Source organism: Schistocerca americana, chromosome X, assembly GCF_021461395.2.
Source record: "Schistocerca americana isolate TAMUIC-IGC-003095 chromosome X, iqSchAmer2.1, whole genome shotgun sequence".
In the NCBI taxonomy this organism is placed as follows: domain Eukaryota; kingdom Metazoa; phylum Arthropoda; class Insecta; order Orthoptera; family Acrididae; genus Schistocerca; species Schistocerca americana.
This window is the reverse complement of record NC_060130.1, coordinates 162345107-162359823: the sequence shown is the minus strand read 5'-3', so window position 1 is coordinate 162359823 and position 14717 is coordinate 162345107. Positions and strand designations below refer to the sequence as shown.

General features: G+C 43.4%; 1 protein-coding gene across 1 annotated transcript in view; it reads left to right on the top strand.

Annotated features, from left to right (window-relative positions):
• Positions 1–6634: 6634 nt before the first annotated feature.
• LOC124555882 overlaps positions 6635–14717 on the top strand; it is a 241727-nt gene continuing 233644 nt past the window's right edge. The window contains exons 1-3 of the mRNA XM_047129943.1: positions 6635–6672; positions 12787–12855; positions 13289–13357. Coding sequence (XP_046985899.1) covers positions 6663–6672; positions 12787–12855; positions 13289–13357 — 148 coding nt within the window. The 5' untranslated portion in view covers positions 6635–6662. The remainder of the gene's footprint in view (positions 6673–12786; positions 12856–13288; positions 13358–14717) is intronic.

Here is a 14717-nt window from a genome sequence, read left to right as displayed (position 1 = left end):
CTATTTCATTTTCATTTTCCTTCATGTCACTGTTTATGCTTTTACCCTTCTTTTGCATTTGATATATATTTTTTTAAGTAGATCTCTCTGTTATGTTTATTTGTTTAGAAAGAGTTCAACATTTGCAGTGTTTAAAATTTTGTTACATATCCACAGATACTGGAGATGTCCGCCAACCACCATCTAGGGCATCAGTTAGTGTTACAGCACGGACTGAAGATATAAAAGGTGGTAAGTTGTGTTCTTGAAATTAGTTGTTGACCTTTAATTTTGCTGTGTTTAAAGACACAATGTGTTTTTAAACCTAAAGCAAGAAATGCATTGGTTTTGACATGTAAAATAATCTTTTGTAATGTATGTATAGTCCCAGCTCATATCTTAAGAATGAGCATTCAATGGAAATCATGATATTCTCTTAACACGAAATGTTATTAAAAATTACTCATTTGGTATCACTAGAACAGCTTTGCTTAATTGATAATAATCAAAATTAGTTTCGTAATGATTTTGTACTGTTTTAAAGACATTTCTAATTTGTGTTCAATTTGTGATACATTAATTATAGAATAAACTAAGAGAGTTGACTGAAAAGTAATGCCTCCACCTTCATAACTCTCCAACAGTTGGCAGCATTGGTATGTTCTGTAACCTCTTCTCTACAACTCCAGTTGGCGGGAAGCCTTAGCATTGAATGGTTGTGTTGTTACAGTGTAAAGTATAGACCCCTGCGCAAACTGTCGGTCAGTGCGATTTAAACAACGTGCAGTCATTGAATTCTTGACAGCAGAAGGTGTCACCCCAAACGAGATTCATCAGTTTATAATGATTGTATTGATGTGAGTAGTGTACGTCTTCGGGCGAGTAACTTTAAAGATGCTGAGGTGGGAACATGTGACCTGCATGACAAATAAAGAGTTGGACATCCTGTGACAGCAGCCACCGAGTTTCACAAGCAAAATCTTGACAGATTGATTCAGGATGATCGTTGTATCACTCAGAGAGAAATTGCAAGCGCAATTGGCATTTCACAAGAATGTGTGGGTCACATTATTGCTTTGCTTGGCTATCGGAAGATTCGTGTACGATTGGTACCCCAGATGCTGACTACTGAAATGAAAGTGCACAGACTTGAAATTTCCCAGGAACTCCTCTCATGTTATGAGAATGAAGGTGATGCCTTTCTCCATTCAATTGTGACAGGAGACAAAACGTCAGTCTATGGAATATCGACACGACATGTACCTGGGAAGCCATGTCTATGGCCCTCTGGGTCTCGTGGATGAATAGCGTGAGCTGGGTTTCACACGATCGTCTTTTTTGAAACCAATGCTGATTCTTGCTGAGTAGATTTCTAGTCTCTAGAAAAGTCATTATATTCGAACATAATACTTGTTCCAAAATTCTACAACTGATCGACGTTAGAGATATAGGTCTATAGTTCTGCACATCTGTTCGACGTCCCTTCTTGAAAACGGGGATGACCTGTGCCCTTTTTCAATCTTTTGGAATTCTACGCTCTTCTAGAGACCTGTGGTACACCGCTGCAAGAAGGGGGGCAAATTCCTTCGCGTACTCTGTGTAAAATCAACTGGTATCCCATCAGGTCCAGTGGCCTTTCCTCTTTTGAGCGATTTTAATTTATTTTCGTATGTGTATGAACTTACCTTTGTACTGTTGGTTTCTGGATAAGTTTCTACCATTAAGTGTATCTGTATATTTCATTTCCAATTTTGTTCCAAATCCACAGGAGTTCCAGATAACCGCTCCGCTCCATTTAAAGGAACAGTTACTGTGAAGAGAGAGCCTGAATTTGAGACAGGCGGTAAGTTGTATAGCTGAAATTATTTGATGATCTGCACTTATCAGTGCTAACAGGCAACATGCATACTCATTGCTCACCCTGCCCCCAACCCCAATTTCCCAAAGCACCCTACACCATACCCACCTAGAACTCTCCACACAGCACACACCTTCCCCATCCCACCCCACATGCTTAACACCTAACTTCCTCCATACCACCCCCATACTACCTAGCTGTCCCTAACCTACCCCACACGTCCTTCCCATCCATGGCCCAGTCTTTCTGTCCCCGGCCCACACCGCCCAGCAGTCCTGTACAGTGCCCGCCTCACTCGCCCAGCCATCCCATCTGTGGCCCACGCCGACCAGTCGTCCTGTCCATGACCCACGCCACCCTGCGGTGCCGTTGTCGGCCTGCGTTGCCCTGCTGTCCCCTTACAGCCTCGCCATCCCACCCTGCCCTGCCCCCAATATCCCAGCTCAACCTCCCTGCACCTAATTAACCAGGCCACCCTCTATGCCTCGCCCTGACCTTACAATTGGTCCCTGCCCCCACTTTCCCATTCCACCCAAGCCTCTCGTGCCCCAGTTTCCCTTCCCATCCTTGCCTCATTTGGCCCCAATAACCTTTCCTGCCACCACTTGGCCTCCCACCCATGCTTCCCTTCATGTTACTCCCACCAATGCTGTCCTGTCATGCTACCTCTAGCCCTGCCCTGCCCCAAGAACCAGCCTGGGCCAACTCTTGCCCCACGCTCCCTCACTGCCCTGCCCATGCCACCACTCTCCCACACTGCCCTGCCCATGCCACCGCTCTCCCAGCCCACCCCACTCTCACACTCTTCTTTTTCTCAGGATCCACGGATCAGGTCTCTCTACCTACTCCATTTTTCCTCATTCTTCATATCCCCTTTCATTCTGCACTTTTCCCTGTACTTGCCAATTCTGTTCTATCTCCTCCCACTCTTCAGGCATATCCTCCCACTCCCACATTCTCCCATCTCCCTTTTGGCTGAAACATGTTTCACCCTCTTATTCTTCTCTCTGGGCTTCTTTTGCTCGCTTCTGGTCCACTATTATTTCGTACTTCTCAAGTGTGTTCGTATTTATTTTCCTTGTACTCTTGGTTTCTTATTCAGTTTCTGTGAAGTTGATGTGTCTATTGCTTTACTAATTTTTTTACAAATTTGTAGGTTCTGTAGACATCCGCGAGTCTCCTTTTACAAGATCACTTAGTGTGACGAGAGAGACTGAAGCTGTGATAGACAGTAAGTTGTACACTTGAAATAATTTGGTGAACTGTGATTATTATGCAAGTAGACAATGTGCTAGCCCATTGCATCTAGTGTTATTAAACCTGTTCGGAATTTCTGAAATTTCATTATTAAGATCGCATTAGTCAAGCGACATAAAATAAAATAACTTCCATCTCAGGAGAAATCCTTCGTTGTTTTTGGAACAACTCATGAAATTGGTACTAGCTATTTTTTAATTATGTGTCTGTGGAAATTATGATACTGAAATACTACATATGTATGTGGGAAAGCAGTCCGCACATATAATCTTTATAGCAATTGCATGTCATTCTGAAATGAGCATGGTGAATTTATAAATAGAATCTTTACCAGTAAAATGTTATGATTGTCTTCATCTTCTTGCCTGCCCCTTCACCCTTCCTGTTTTCTTCCTCATCTCTTCTCCTTTCGTGCCTCCTGTCCCTTTGTCCTAATGTGCATTGTACCTTTCTTTTTGTACTCATTTCACCACACAACGAGATTGCTCAGCATGTCCTCTGCTAACTAACCTATTTCATTTTCATTTTCCTTCATGTCACTGTTTATGCTTTTACCCTTCTTTTGCATTTGATATATATTTTTTTAAGTAGATCTCTCTGTTATGTTTATTTGTTTAGAAAGAGTTCAACATTTGCAGTGTTTAAAATTTTGTTACATATCCACAGATACTGGAGATGTCCGCCAACCACCATCTAGGGCATCAGTTAGTGTTACAGCACGGACTGAAGATATAAAAGGTGGTAAGTTGTGTTCTTGAAATTAGTTGTTGACCTTTAATTTTGCTGTGTTTAAAGACACAATGTGTTTTTAAACCTAAAGCAAGAAATGCATTGGTTTTGACATGTAAAATAATCTTTTGTAATGTATGTATAGTCCCAGCTCATATCTTAAGAATGAGCATTCAATGGAAATCATGATATTCTCTTAACACGAAATGTTATTAAAAATTACTCATTTGGTATCACTAGAACAGCTTTGCTTAATTGATAATAATCAAAATTAGTTTCATAATGATTTTGTACTGTTTTAAAGACATTTCTAATTTGTGTTCAATTTGTGATACATTAATTATAGAATAAACTAAGAGAGTTGACTGAAAAGTAATGCCTCCACCTTCATAACTCTCCAACAGTTGGCAGCATTGGTATGTTCTGTAACCTCTTCTCTACAACTCCAGTTGGCGGGAAGCCTTAGCATTGAATGGTTGTGTTGTTACAGTGTAAAGTATAGACACCTGCGCAAACTGTCGGTCAGTGCAATTTAAACAATGTGCAGTCATTGAATTCTTGACAGCAGAAGGTGTCACCCCAAACGAGATTCATCAGTTTATAATGATTGTATTGATGTGAGTAGTGTACGTCTTCGGGCGAGTAACTTTAAAGATGCTGAGGTGGGAACATGTGACCTGCATGACAAATAAAGAGTTGGACATCCTGTGACAGCAGCCACCGAGTTTCACAAGCAAAATCTTGACAGATTGATTCAGGATGATCGTTGTATCACTCAGAGAGAAATTGCAAGCGCAATTGGCATTTCACAAGAATGTGTGGGTCACATTATTGCTTTGCTTGGCTATCGGAAGATTCGTGTACGATTGGTACCCCAGATGCTGACTACTGAAATGAAAGTGCACAGACTTGAAATTTCCCAGGAACTCCTCTCATGTTATGAGAATGAAGGTGATGCCTTTCTCCATTCAATTGTGACAGGAGACAAAACGTCAGTCTATGGAATATCGACACGACATGTACCTGGGAAGCCATGTCTATGGCCCTCTGGGTCTCGTGGATGAATAGCGTGAGCTGGGTTTCACACGATCGTCTTTTTTGAAACCAATGCTGATTCTTGCTGAGTAGATTTCTAGTCTCTAGAAAAGTCATTATATTCGAACATAATACTTGTTCCAAAATTCTACAACTGATCGACGTTAGAGATATAGGTCTATAGTTCTGCACATCTGTTCGACGTCCCTTCTTGAAAACGGGGATGACCTGTGCCCTTTTTCAATCTTTTGGAATTCTACGCTCTTCTAGAGACCTGTGGTACACCGCTGCAAGAAGGGGGGCAAATTCCTTCGCGTACTCTGTGTAAAATCAACTGGTATCCCATCAGGTCCAGTGGCCTTTCCTCTTTTGAGCGATTTTAATTTATTTTCGTATGTGTATGAACTTACCTTTGTACTGTTGGTTTCTGGATAAGTTTCTACCATTAAGTGTATCTGTATATTTCATTTCCAATTTTGTTCCAAATCCACAGGAGTTCCAGATAACCGCTCCGCTCCATTTAAAGGAACAGTTACTGTGAAGAGAGAGCCTGAATTTGAGACAGGCGGTAAGTTGTATAGCTGAAATTATTTGATGATCTGCACTTATCAGTGCTAACAGGCAACATGCATGCTCATTGCTCACCCTGCCCCCAACCCCAATTTCCCAAAGCACCCTACACCATACCCACCTAGAACTCTCCACACAGCACACACCTTCCCCATCCCACCCCACATGCTTAACACCTAACTTCCTCCATACCACCCCCATACTACCTAGCTGTCCCTAACCTACCCCACACGTCCTTCCCATCCATGGTCCAGTCTTTCTGTCCCCGGCCCACACCGCCCAGCAGTCCTGTACAGTGCCCGCCTCACTCGCCCAGCCATCCCATCTGCGGCCCACGCCGACCAGTCGTCCTGTCCATGACCCACGCCACCCTGCGGTGCCGTTGTCGGCCTGCGTTGCCCTGCTGTCCCCTTACAGCCTCGCCATCCCACCTTGCCCTGCCCCCAATATCCCAGCTCAACCTCCCTGCACCTAATTAACCAGGCCACCCTCTATGCCTCGCCCTGACCTTACAATTGGTCCCTGCCCCCACTTTCCCATTCCACCCAAGCCTCTCGTGCCCCAGTTTCCCTTCCCATCCTTGCCTCATTTGGCCCCAATAACCTTTCCTGCCACCACTTGGCCTCCCACCCATGCTTCCCTTCATGTTACTCCCACCAATGCTGTCCTGTCATGCTACCTCTAGCCCTGCCCTGCCCCAAGAACCAGCCTGGGCCAACTCTTGCCCCACGCTCCCTCACTGCCCTGCCCATGCCACCACTCTCCCACACTGCCCTGCCCATGCCACCGCTCTCCCAGCCCACCCCACTCTCACACTCTTCTTTTTCTCAGGATCCACGGATCAGGTCTCTCTACCTACTCCATTTTTCCTCATTCTTCATATCCCCTTTCATTCTGCACTTTTCCCTGTACTTGCCAATTCTGTTCTATCTCCTCCCACTCTTCAGGCATATCCTCCCACTCCCACATTCTCCCATCTCCCTTTTGGCTGAAACATGTTTCACCCTCTTATTCTTCTCTCTGGGCTTCTTTTGCTCGCTTCTGGTCCACTATTATTTCGTACTTCTCAAGTGTGTTCGTATTTATTTTCCTTGTACTCTTGGTTTCTTATTCAGTTTCTGTGAAGTTGATGTGTCTATTGCTTTACTAATTTTTTTACAAATTTGCAGGTTCTGTAGACATCCGCGAGTCTCCTTTTACAAGATCACTTAGTGTGACGAGAGAGACTGAAGCTATGATAGACAGTAAGTTGTACACTTGAAATAATTTGGTGAACTGTGATTATTATGCAAGTAGACAATGTGCTAGCCCATTGCATCTAGTGTTATTAAACCTGTTCGGAATTTCTGAAATTTCATTATTAAGATCGCATTAGTCAAGCGACATAAAATAAAATAACTTCCATCTCAGGAGAAATCCTTCGTTGTTTTTGGAACAACTCATGAAATTGGTACTAGCTATTTTTTAATTATGTGTCTGTGGAAATTATGATACTGAAATACTACATATGTATGTGGGAAAGCACTCCGCACATATAATCTTTATAGCAATTGCATGTCATTCTGAAATGAGCATGGTGAATTTATAAATAGAATCTTTACCAGTAAAATGTTATGATTGTCTTCATCTTCTTGCCTGCCCCTTCGCCCTTCCTGTTTTCTTCCTCATCTCTTCTCCTTTCGTGCCTCCTGTCCCTTTGTCCTAATGTGCATTGTACCTTTCTTTTTGTACTCATTTCACCACACAACGAGATTGCTCAGCATGTCCTCTGCTAACTAACCTATTTCATTTTCATTTTCCTTCATGTCACTGTTTATGCTTTTACCCTTCTTTTGCATTTGATATATATTTTTTTAAGTAGATCTCTCTGTTATGTTTATTTGTTTAGAAAGAGTTCAACATTTGCAGTGTTTAAAATTTTGTTACATATCCACAGATACTGGAGATGTCCGCCAACCACCATCTAGGGCATCAGTTAGTGTTACAGCACGGACTGAAGATATAAAAGGTGGTAAGTTGTGTTCTTGAAATTAGTTGTTGACCTTTAATTTTGCTGTGTTTAAAGACACAATGTGTTTTTAAACCTAAAGCAAGAAATGCATTGGTTTTGACATGTAAAATAATCTTTTGTAATGTATGTATAGTCCCAGCTCATATCTTAAGAATGAGCATTCAATGGAAATCATGATATTCTCTTAACACGAAATGTTATTAAAAATTACTCATTTGGTATCACTAGAACAGCTTTGCTTAATTGATAATAATCAAAATTAGTTTCATAATGATTTTGTACTGTTTTAAAGACATTTCTAATTTGTGTTCAATTTGTGATACATTAATTATAGAATAAACTAAGAGAGTTGACTGAAAAGTAATGCCTCCACCTTCATAACTCTCCAACAGTTGGCAGCATTGGTATGTTCTGTAACCTCTTCTCTACAACTCCAGTTGGCGGGAAGCCTTAGCATTGAATGGTTGTGTTGTTACAGTGTAAAGTATAGACCCCTGCGCAAACTGTCGGTCAGTGCGATTTAAACAACGTGCAGTCATTGAATTCTTGACAGCAGAAGGTGTCACCCCAAACGAGATTCATCAGTTTATAATGATTGTATTGATGTGAGTAGTGTACGTCTTCGGGCGAGTAACTTTAAAGATGCTGAGGTGGGAACATGTGACCTGCATGACAAATAAAGAGTTGGACATCCTGTGACAGCAGCCACCGAGTTTCACAAGCAAAATCTTGACAGATTGATTCAGGATGATCGTTGTATCACTCAGAGAGAAATTGCAAGCGCAATTGGCATTTCACAAGAATGTGTGGGTCACATTATTGCTTTGCTTGGCTATCGGAAGATTCGTGTACGATTGGTACCCCAGATGCTGACTACTGAAATGAAAGTGCACAGACTTGAAATTTCCCAGGAACTCCTCTCATGTTATGAGAATGAAGGTGATGCCTTTCTCCATTCAATTGTGACAGGAGACAAAACGTCAGTCTATGGAATATCGACACGACATGTACCTGGGAAGCCATGTCTATGGCCCTCTGGGTCTCGTGGATGAATAGCGTGAGCTGAGTTTCACACGATCATCTTTTTTGAAACCAATGCTGATTCTTGCTGAGTAGATTTCTAGTCTCTAGAAAAGTCATTATATTCGAACATAATACTTGTTCCAAAATTCTACAACTGATCGACGTTAGAGATATAGGTCTATAGTTCTGCACATCTGTTCGACGTCCCTTCTTGAAAACGGGAATGACCTGTGCCCTTTTTCAATCTTTTGGAATTCTACGCTCTTCTAGAGACCTGTGGTACAACGCTGCAAGAAGGGGGACAAATTCCTTCGCGTACTCTGTGTAAAATCAACTGGTATCCCATCAGGTCCAGTGGCCTTTCCTCTTTTGAGCGATTTTAATTTATTTTCGTATGTGTATGTACTTACCTTTGTACTGTTGGTTTCTGGATAAGTTTCTACCATTAAGTGTATCTGTATATTTCATTTCCAATTTTGTTCCAAATCCACAGGAGTTCCAGATAACCGCTCCGCTCCATTTAAAGGAACAGTTACTGTGAAGAGAGAGCCTGAATTTGAGACAGGCGGTAAGTTGTATAGCTGAAATTATTTGATGATCTGCACTTATCAGTGCTAACAGGCAACATGCATGCTCATTGCTCACCCTGCCCCCAACCCCAATTTCCCAAAGCACCCTACACCATACCCACCTAGAACTCTCCACACAGCACACACCTTCCCCATCCCACCCCACATGCTTAACACCTAACTTCCTCCATACCACCCCCATACTACCTAGCTGTCCCTAACCTACCCCACACGTCCTTCCCATCCATGGCCCAGTCTTTCTGTCCCCGGCCCACACCGCCCAGCAGTCCTGTACAGTGCCCGCCTCACTCGCCCAGCCATCCCATCTGTGGCCCACGCCGACCAGTCGTCCTGTCCATGACCCACGCCACCCTGCGGTGCCGTTGTCGGCCTGCGTTGCCCTGCTGTCCCCTTACAGCCTCGCCATCCCACCCTGCCCTGCCCCCAATATCCCAGCTCAACCTCCCTGCACCTAATTAACCAGGCCACCCTCTATGCCTCGCCCTGACCTTACAATTGGTCCCTGCCCCCACTTTCCCATTCCACCCAAGCCTCTCGTGCCCCAGTTTCCCTTCCCACCCTTGCCTCATTTGGCCCCAATAACCTTTCCTGCCACCACTTGGCCTCCCACCCATGCTTCCCTTCATGTTACTCCCACCAATGCTGTCCTGTCATGCTACCTCTAGCCCTGCCCTGCCCCAAGAACCAGCCTGGGCCAACTCTTGCCCCACCCTCCCACACTGCCCTGCCCATGCCACCACTCTCCCACACTGCCCTGCCCATGCCACCTCTCTCCCAGCCCACCCCACTCTCACACTCTTCTTTTTCTCAGGATCCACAGATCAGGTCTCTCTACCTACTCCATTTTTCCTCATTCTTCATATCCCCTTTCATTCTGCACTTTTCCCTGTACTTGCCAATTCTGTTCTATCTCCTCCCACTCTTCAGGCATATCCTCCCACTCCCACATTCTCCCATCTCCCTTTTGGCTGAAACATGTTTCACCCTCTTATTCTTCTCTCTGGGCTTCTTTTGCTCGCTTCTGGTCCACTATTATTTCGTACTTCTCAAGTGTGTTCGTATTTATTTTCCTTGTACTCTTGGTTTCTTATTCAGTTTCTGTGAAGTTGATGTGTCTATTGCTTTACTAATTTTTTTACAAATTTGTAGGTTCTGTAGACATCCGCGCGTCTCCTTTTACAAGATCACTTAGTGTGACAAGAGAGACTGAAGCTATGATAGACAGTAAGTTGTACACTTGAAATAATTTGGTGAACTGTGATTATTATGCAAGTAGACAATGTGCTAGCCCATTGCATCTAGTGTTATTAAACCTGTTCGGAATTTCTGAAATTTCGTTATTAAGATCGCATTAGTCAAGCGACATAAAATAAAATAACTTCCATCTCAGGAGAAATCCTTCGTTGTTTTTGGAACAACTCATGAAATTGGTACTAGCTATTTTTTAATTATGTGTCTGTGGAAATTATGATACTGAAATACTACATATGTATGTGGGAAAGCACTCCGCACATATAATCTTTATAGCAATTGCATGTCATTCTGAAATGAGCATGGTGAATTTATAAATAGAATCTTTACCAGTAAAATGTTACGATTGTCTTCATCTTCTTGCCTGCCCCTTCGCCCTTCCTGTTTTCTTCCTCATCTCTTCTCCTTTCGTCCCTCCTGTCCCTTTGTTCTAATGTGCATTCTACCTTCTGTGATAACCACTCAAGCCATTCTCTTCTTGGTCATGAAACTGTCGAAAAGGTGGTGTAGCAAATGCAGTAGGCGGTGCTTCTGTCGGGTGTGCAGCCTTGGCCAGTAGTTGCTGCACCGTGTTGAGTAGTGCAGGAATGGCATCTAACGCTTGCGGCTGTGGCGCTTCAGCAGGGGGTGGGACAGGATTAGTGGGCATATTGGAGGACACAAATGTAAAAAATTAATAGGCAAGCAATCTAAATAATTTCAAAATCAAAGAAATTTTCTACAGCACCCACCTGAAAACACTGATCAGCAAAAACGACAAGAAGCTGTTAGAGCAATATGTGCTCCTCCAAAGTAAAGACGAGAGAATGAAAGTGCCAGCACAAAAAACATACATATTTCTGTGGCTGTTGGCACGTAGCTCGCTTGAAGACTTGTTGCAAGTTGTTGGGGCTTGCCCACTCATCTCGTATAGAGGGTGCCTAAGGAATGCTGTGTTCTCGGAATGCTATACAATAATCCAGGCAAATAACATTAGAAGTTTTATTTCTATGAAGCAAATTGACAATACTTAACTTGTATTGACAATGGTGTCGCAAACGATGGGCGACCTACAACATAAGTCCAAGTTATTGCTATACAAAAGTTTCCTGCAAGTTGACACACAACACTGATAACTGATCTGGGAGTGCCGGTCTACAACTCTATACTGTCCACTAATGCCCATATAGAGAGCCGATCTGAGCGACCGAGGCTGGCAGGAGGGGCGCTTACGTCCACTTCGGCTCAAGGGTGCTCCTGTTGTGGTGCAGTCCTAATCTGCACACCATTGGCTGACGTCGTTTTAGCGCCTTCTCTGGTCTTCCGTTCTTTGTCGTCGTTCCAGTGCTTATGGTTACGCCAGAACAAACTACATAGTAGAGCTGCTTGTCCCCAGGAAATAAAACAGCTGCTGTACTCCTTTGTATTCAGCTGTGCTGTGCTACAGACACAGCAGGGCCATGTTGGCTACTGTTAAGTCCGTTAGTCATACATACTGTTATTCCTGCAACCACCAAGAAAGTTGCTGACCATCATAAAGAATCTCTCCATAGAATGCCCGCCGAAATGGTTGAACCTGCTGCATGTGTAACTATGTAAGTGGCTCACACAAGCCATGCCACAGTGTTACAAGCAATGGTTTGTTGGGTTTATTTCCTTAACACTGAAACGGTTGATGAAATTTGGTGATGGTCACAAGCTTGTGTGTGTGAGTCAATACTGAAATTATGAAAACAGTGTATGTTTTTACAATAAGTGCAATTTGAAGTTCCCATCTCTTTGACTCGGACCCCCAACCCCATTTCCCTTGCTCAAGACATCTCACCTGATTACCCAGCCCCCCCCTCCCCCCAAATTGCTCCTTCCATTCTCTCAGTCCTCCCCCCACCCCCACCCTGCAAGAAAATGGCTGATCCATTCTACCCTACACCAGGTTCCCTGGAATTGGCTGACACTTACCTGGCTTATCCCCCCCCCCCCTCCCCCAACACACACACCTCTAAGTTTTTCCCCACTCACTCCTATCTCCACAATCTCTCCCCCCCCCCCCCCCCCCCCCCAAAAATCAATCTCTCTCTCTCTCTCTCTCTCTCTCTCTCTGTGTGTGTGTGTGTGTGTGTGTGTGTGTGTGTGTGAGTGAGTGAGTGAGTGAGTGAGTGAGAGAGAGAGAGAGAGAGAGAGAGAGAGAGAGAGAGAGAGAGAGTGCGTGCGTGCGCACGCTAGGCATGTATCCTTCCAGCCCTACTTATTCCCATCCCTTACCATTGCTGGTATGTTTTCCTCCCTTGTGCTGTCCATATTGGGACTCTTTTCCAGCCCCTTCCTTCACTATATCATTAGAGCCTTCTCCATTCCTTTTCCATGTGTAGTATGGTTTTGTTCCAACCTTCTACTGTTGGTTTATTATGTTCTTTTCAATATGTAAGTGTATGTTTGTATTGTCTTTAGATAGATTGCTTTCAATAGTTTTTTGCAGAGTTTCTAAGTGTGTTACAAATCCACAGGTGCTGCAGATGTCCAGCCATCTTTGCGTGAAAAAAGTGTGTCAAAAGAGATTGAAAATCTGACACAAAGTAAGTTGTGTACCTGAAGTTATCTGATGGTCTGTAACTATGGCTTTGCAAGCCGACTGGGTAGTTGCTAATTACATCTATTGTTTGTTGACCTAGTCATAATTCTGCAGTCATTCCCCCCCCCTCCCTCCCCCCTCCCCCCTCCCCCCAGGCGTGTATCTGCCCAGCCCTACTTATTCCCATCCCTCACTATTGCTGGTATGCATTCCTCCCTCATGCAGTCTATATTGGGACTCTTTTTCAGCCCCTTCCTTCACTATATTACTAGATTCTTCTCCATTCCTTTTCCCATGTAGTATGTGTGTGTGTTCCAACTTTCTACTGTTGGTTTATTGTATTGTTTTTAATATGTAAGTGTATGTTTGTATTGTATTTAGATAGACTGCTTTCAACAGTTTTTTGCAGAGTTTCTAAGTTCGCTACAAATCCACAGGTGCTGCAGATGACAACCCATCATCACGTGAAAAAAGTGTGCCGAAAGAGATTGAAAATCTGACACAAAGTAAGTTGTGTACCTGATATTATTTAATGGTCTGTAACTATCACTTTGCAAGTGGACTGGGTAGTTGCTACTTGCGTCTATTGTTTGTCAACCCAGTCATGATTTCTGCAATTTCATTATTAAGATTGTAGTAGTCAAGCCATCGCATTTCTCTTAGCAGACTGAATAAAATCTCGTTTTTCGTCATATACTCTTTCAATCTCTCGGATACATTTTTAGTTGGTAGGCATATATATTTTTTCTGTCATTGGTCTTGGTTTTGTGTCAATCTTGGCAGTGGCAACGAATTTACTATGTGCTTCATGGTAGTTTATCTGGATTCATGTTTTCTTGTTCATTGTGAGGCCTACTCCTGCATTATATGTATCTGGTTTTGTTTTGAGATCCCAGTACTCACATAACCAGAAACCTGTCCTTCCTGCTGCTGCACTTCACCAATTTCTACTATATAAACCTTCGTCCTCAAGGGCCCAGCATTCATTTGCTGGATACAGGCTTGGCCACCCTGGGGAATGGTAAGTACCGCCAGTCCTCTTTTCACCGTAAGCTCTGGGCATGCTTCAGTGACCACCATGTGGTGTGATGGTGGAACATTGTGTGTGACAGGGAATGGGGATCTTAGCTTGACCGTCCAGATTGTGAGGATGGCCAAAACCTCTATAAAAAACCTCCAATCTCAAGACGTGCTGCATGCTGATGAGATGCATGGCTGTTGATGTGAAACAGTCATTAGTGGGCAACCTCTGGGGAACCTGGAGTTACATAAGGCCTACCTAGACACACAGGGCTCTATCCAGATAGACTTTTCTTTCCCTAGCTGCTTGATAGAACCTTCAAAATTCTGTCCTCCTCCCAGTGGAAAGGGTGGGCCGCTGGTAGGTACTAACATCCAATAAAATGAGGGGGCTCGTGTAGCCAGTCCTCCTGGCTCAGGAGTTCCTTCCAAAAATTTTGTCTGTAGTAACAGAATGGATGCTGGTAATCAGAATGTCTTTAATACTGGAAAGGAAAGAGGATAGCTTCAATAAAGTTTTGCCTTTCTATATTCATAAAGGCTTAGAAGGCATTACTAGCACTTTAAAATTAGTCAAGCAATTGTGTTATTGGTCACTGCTGGTAGAAACTTCTAGTTCCCAACAAGTTAAGATCCTGGAGAAAGCTCAATGCCTTCGGGAACATGCTATTTAAACTGAGATAACACCACCTTGAATTACAGCAAACATGTTAGGACATGCAGTGATCTGGGGGATGTTCCCAAGGAGGAATTGAACGATGAGTGGGCTCCAGAAGGTATAATTGACATACGTGCAAAACTTTGTGAAGAGGGTAGATGGGGATCTTCTGAAATCCATCTCCTTTA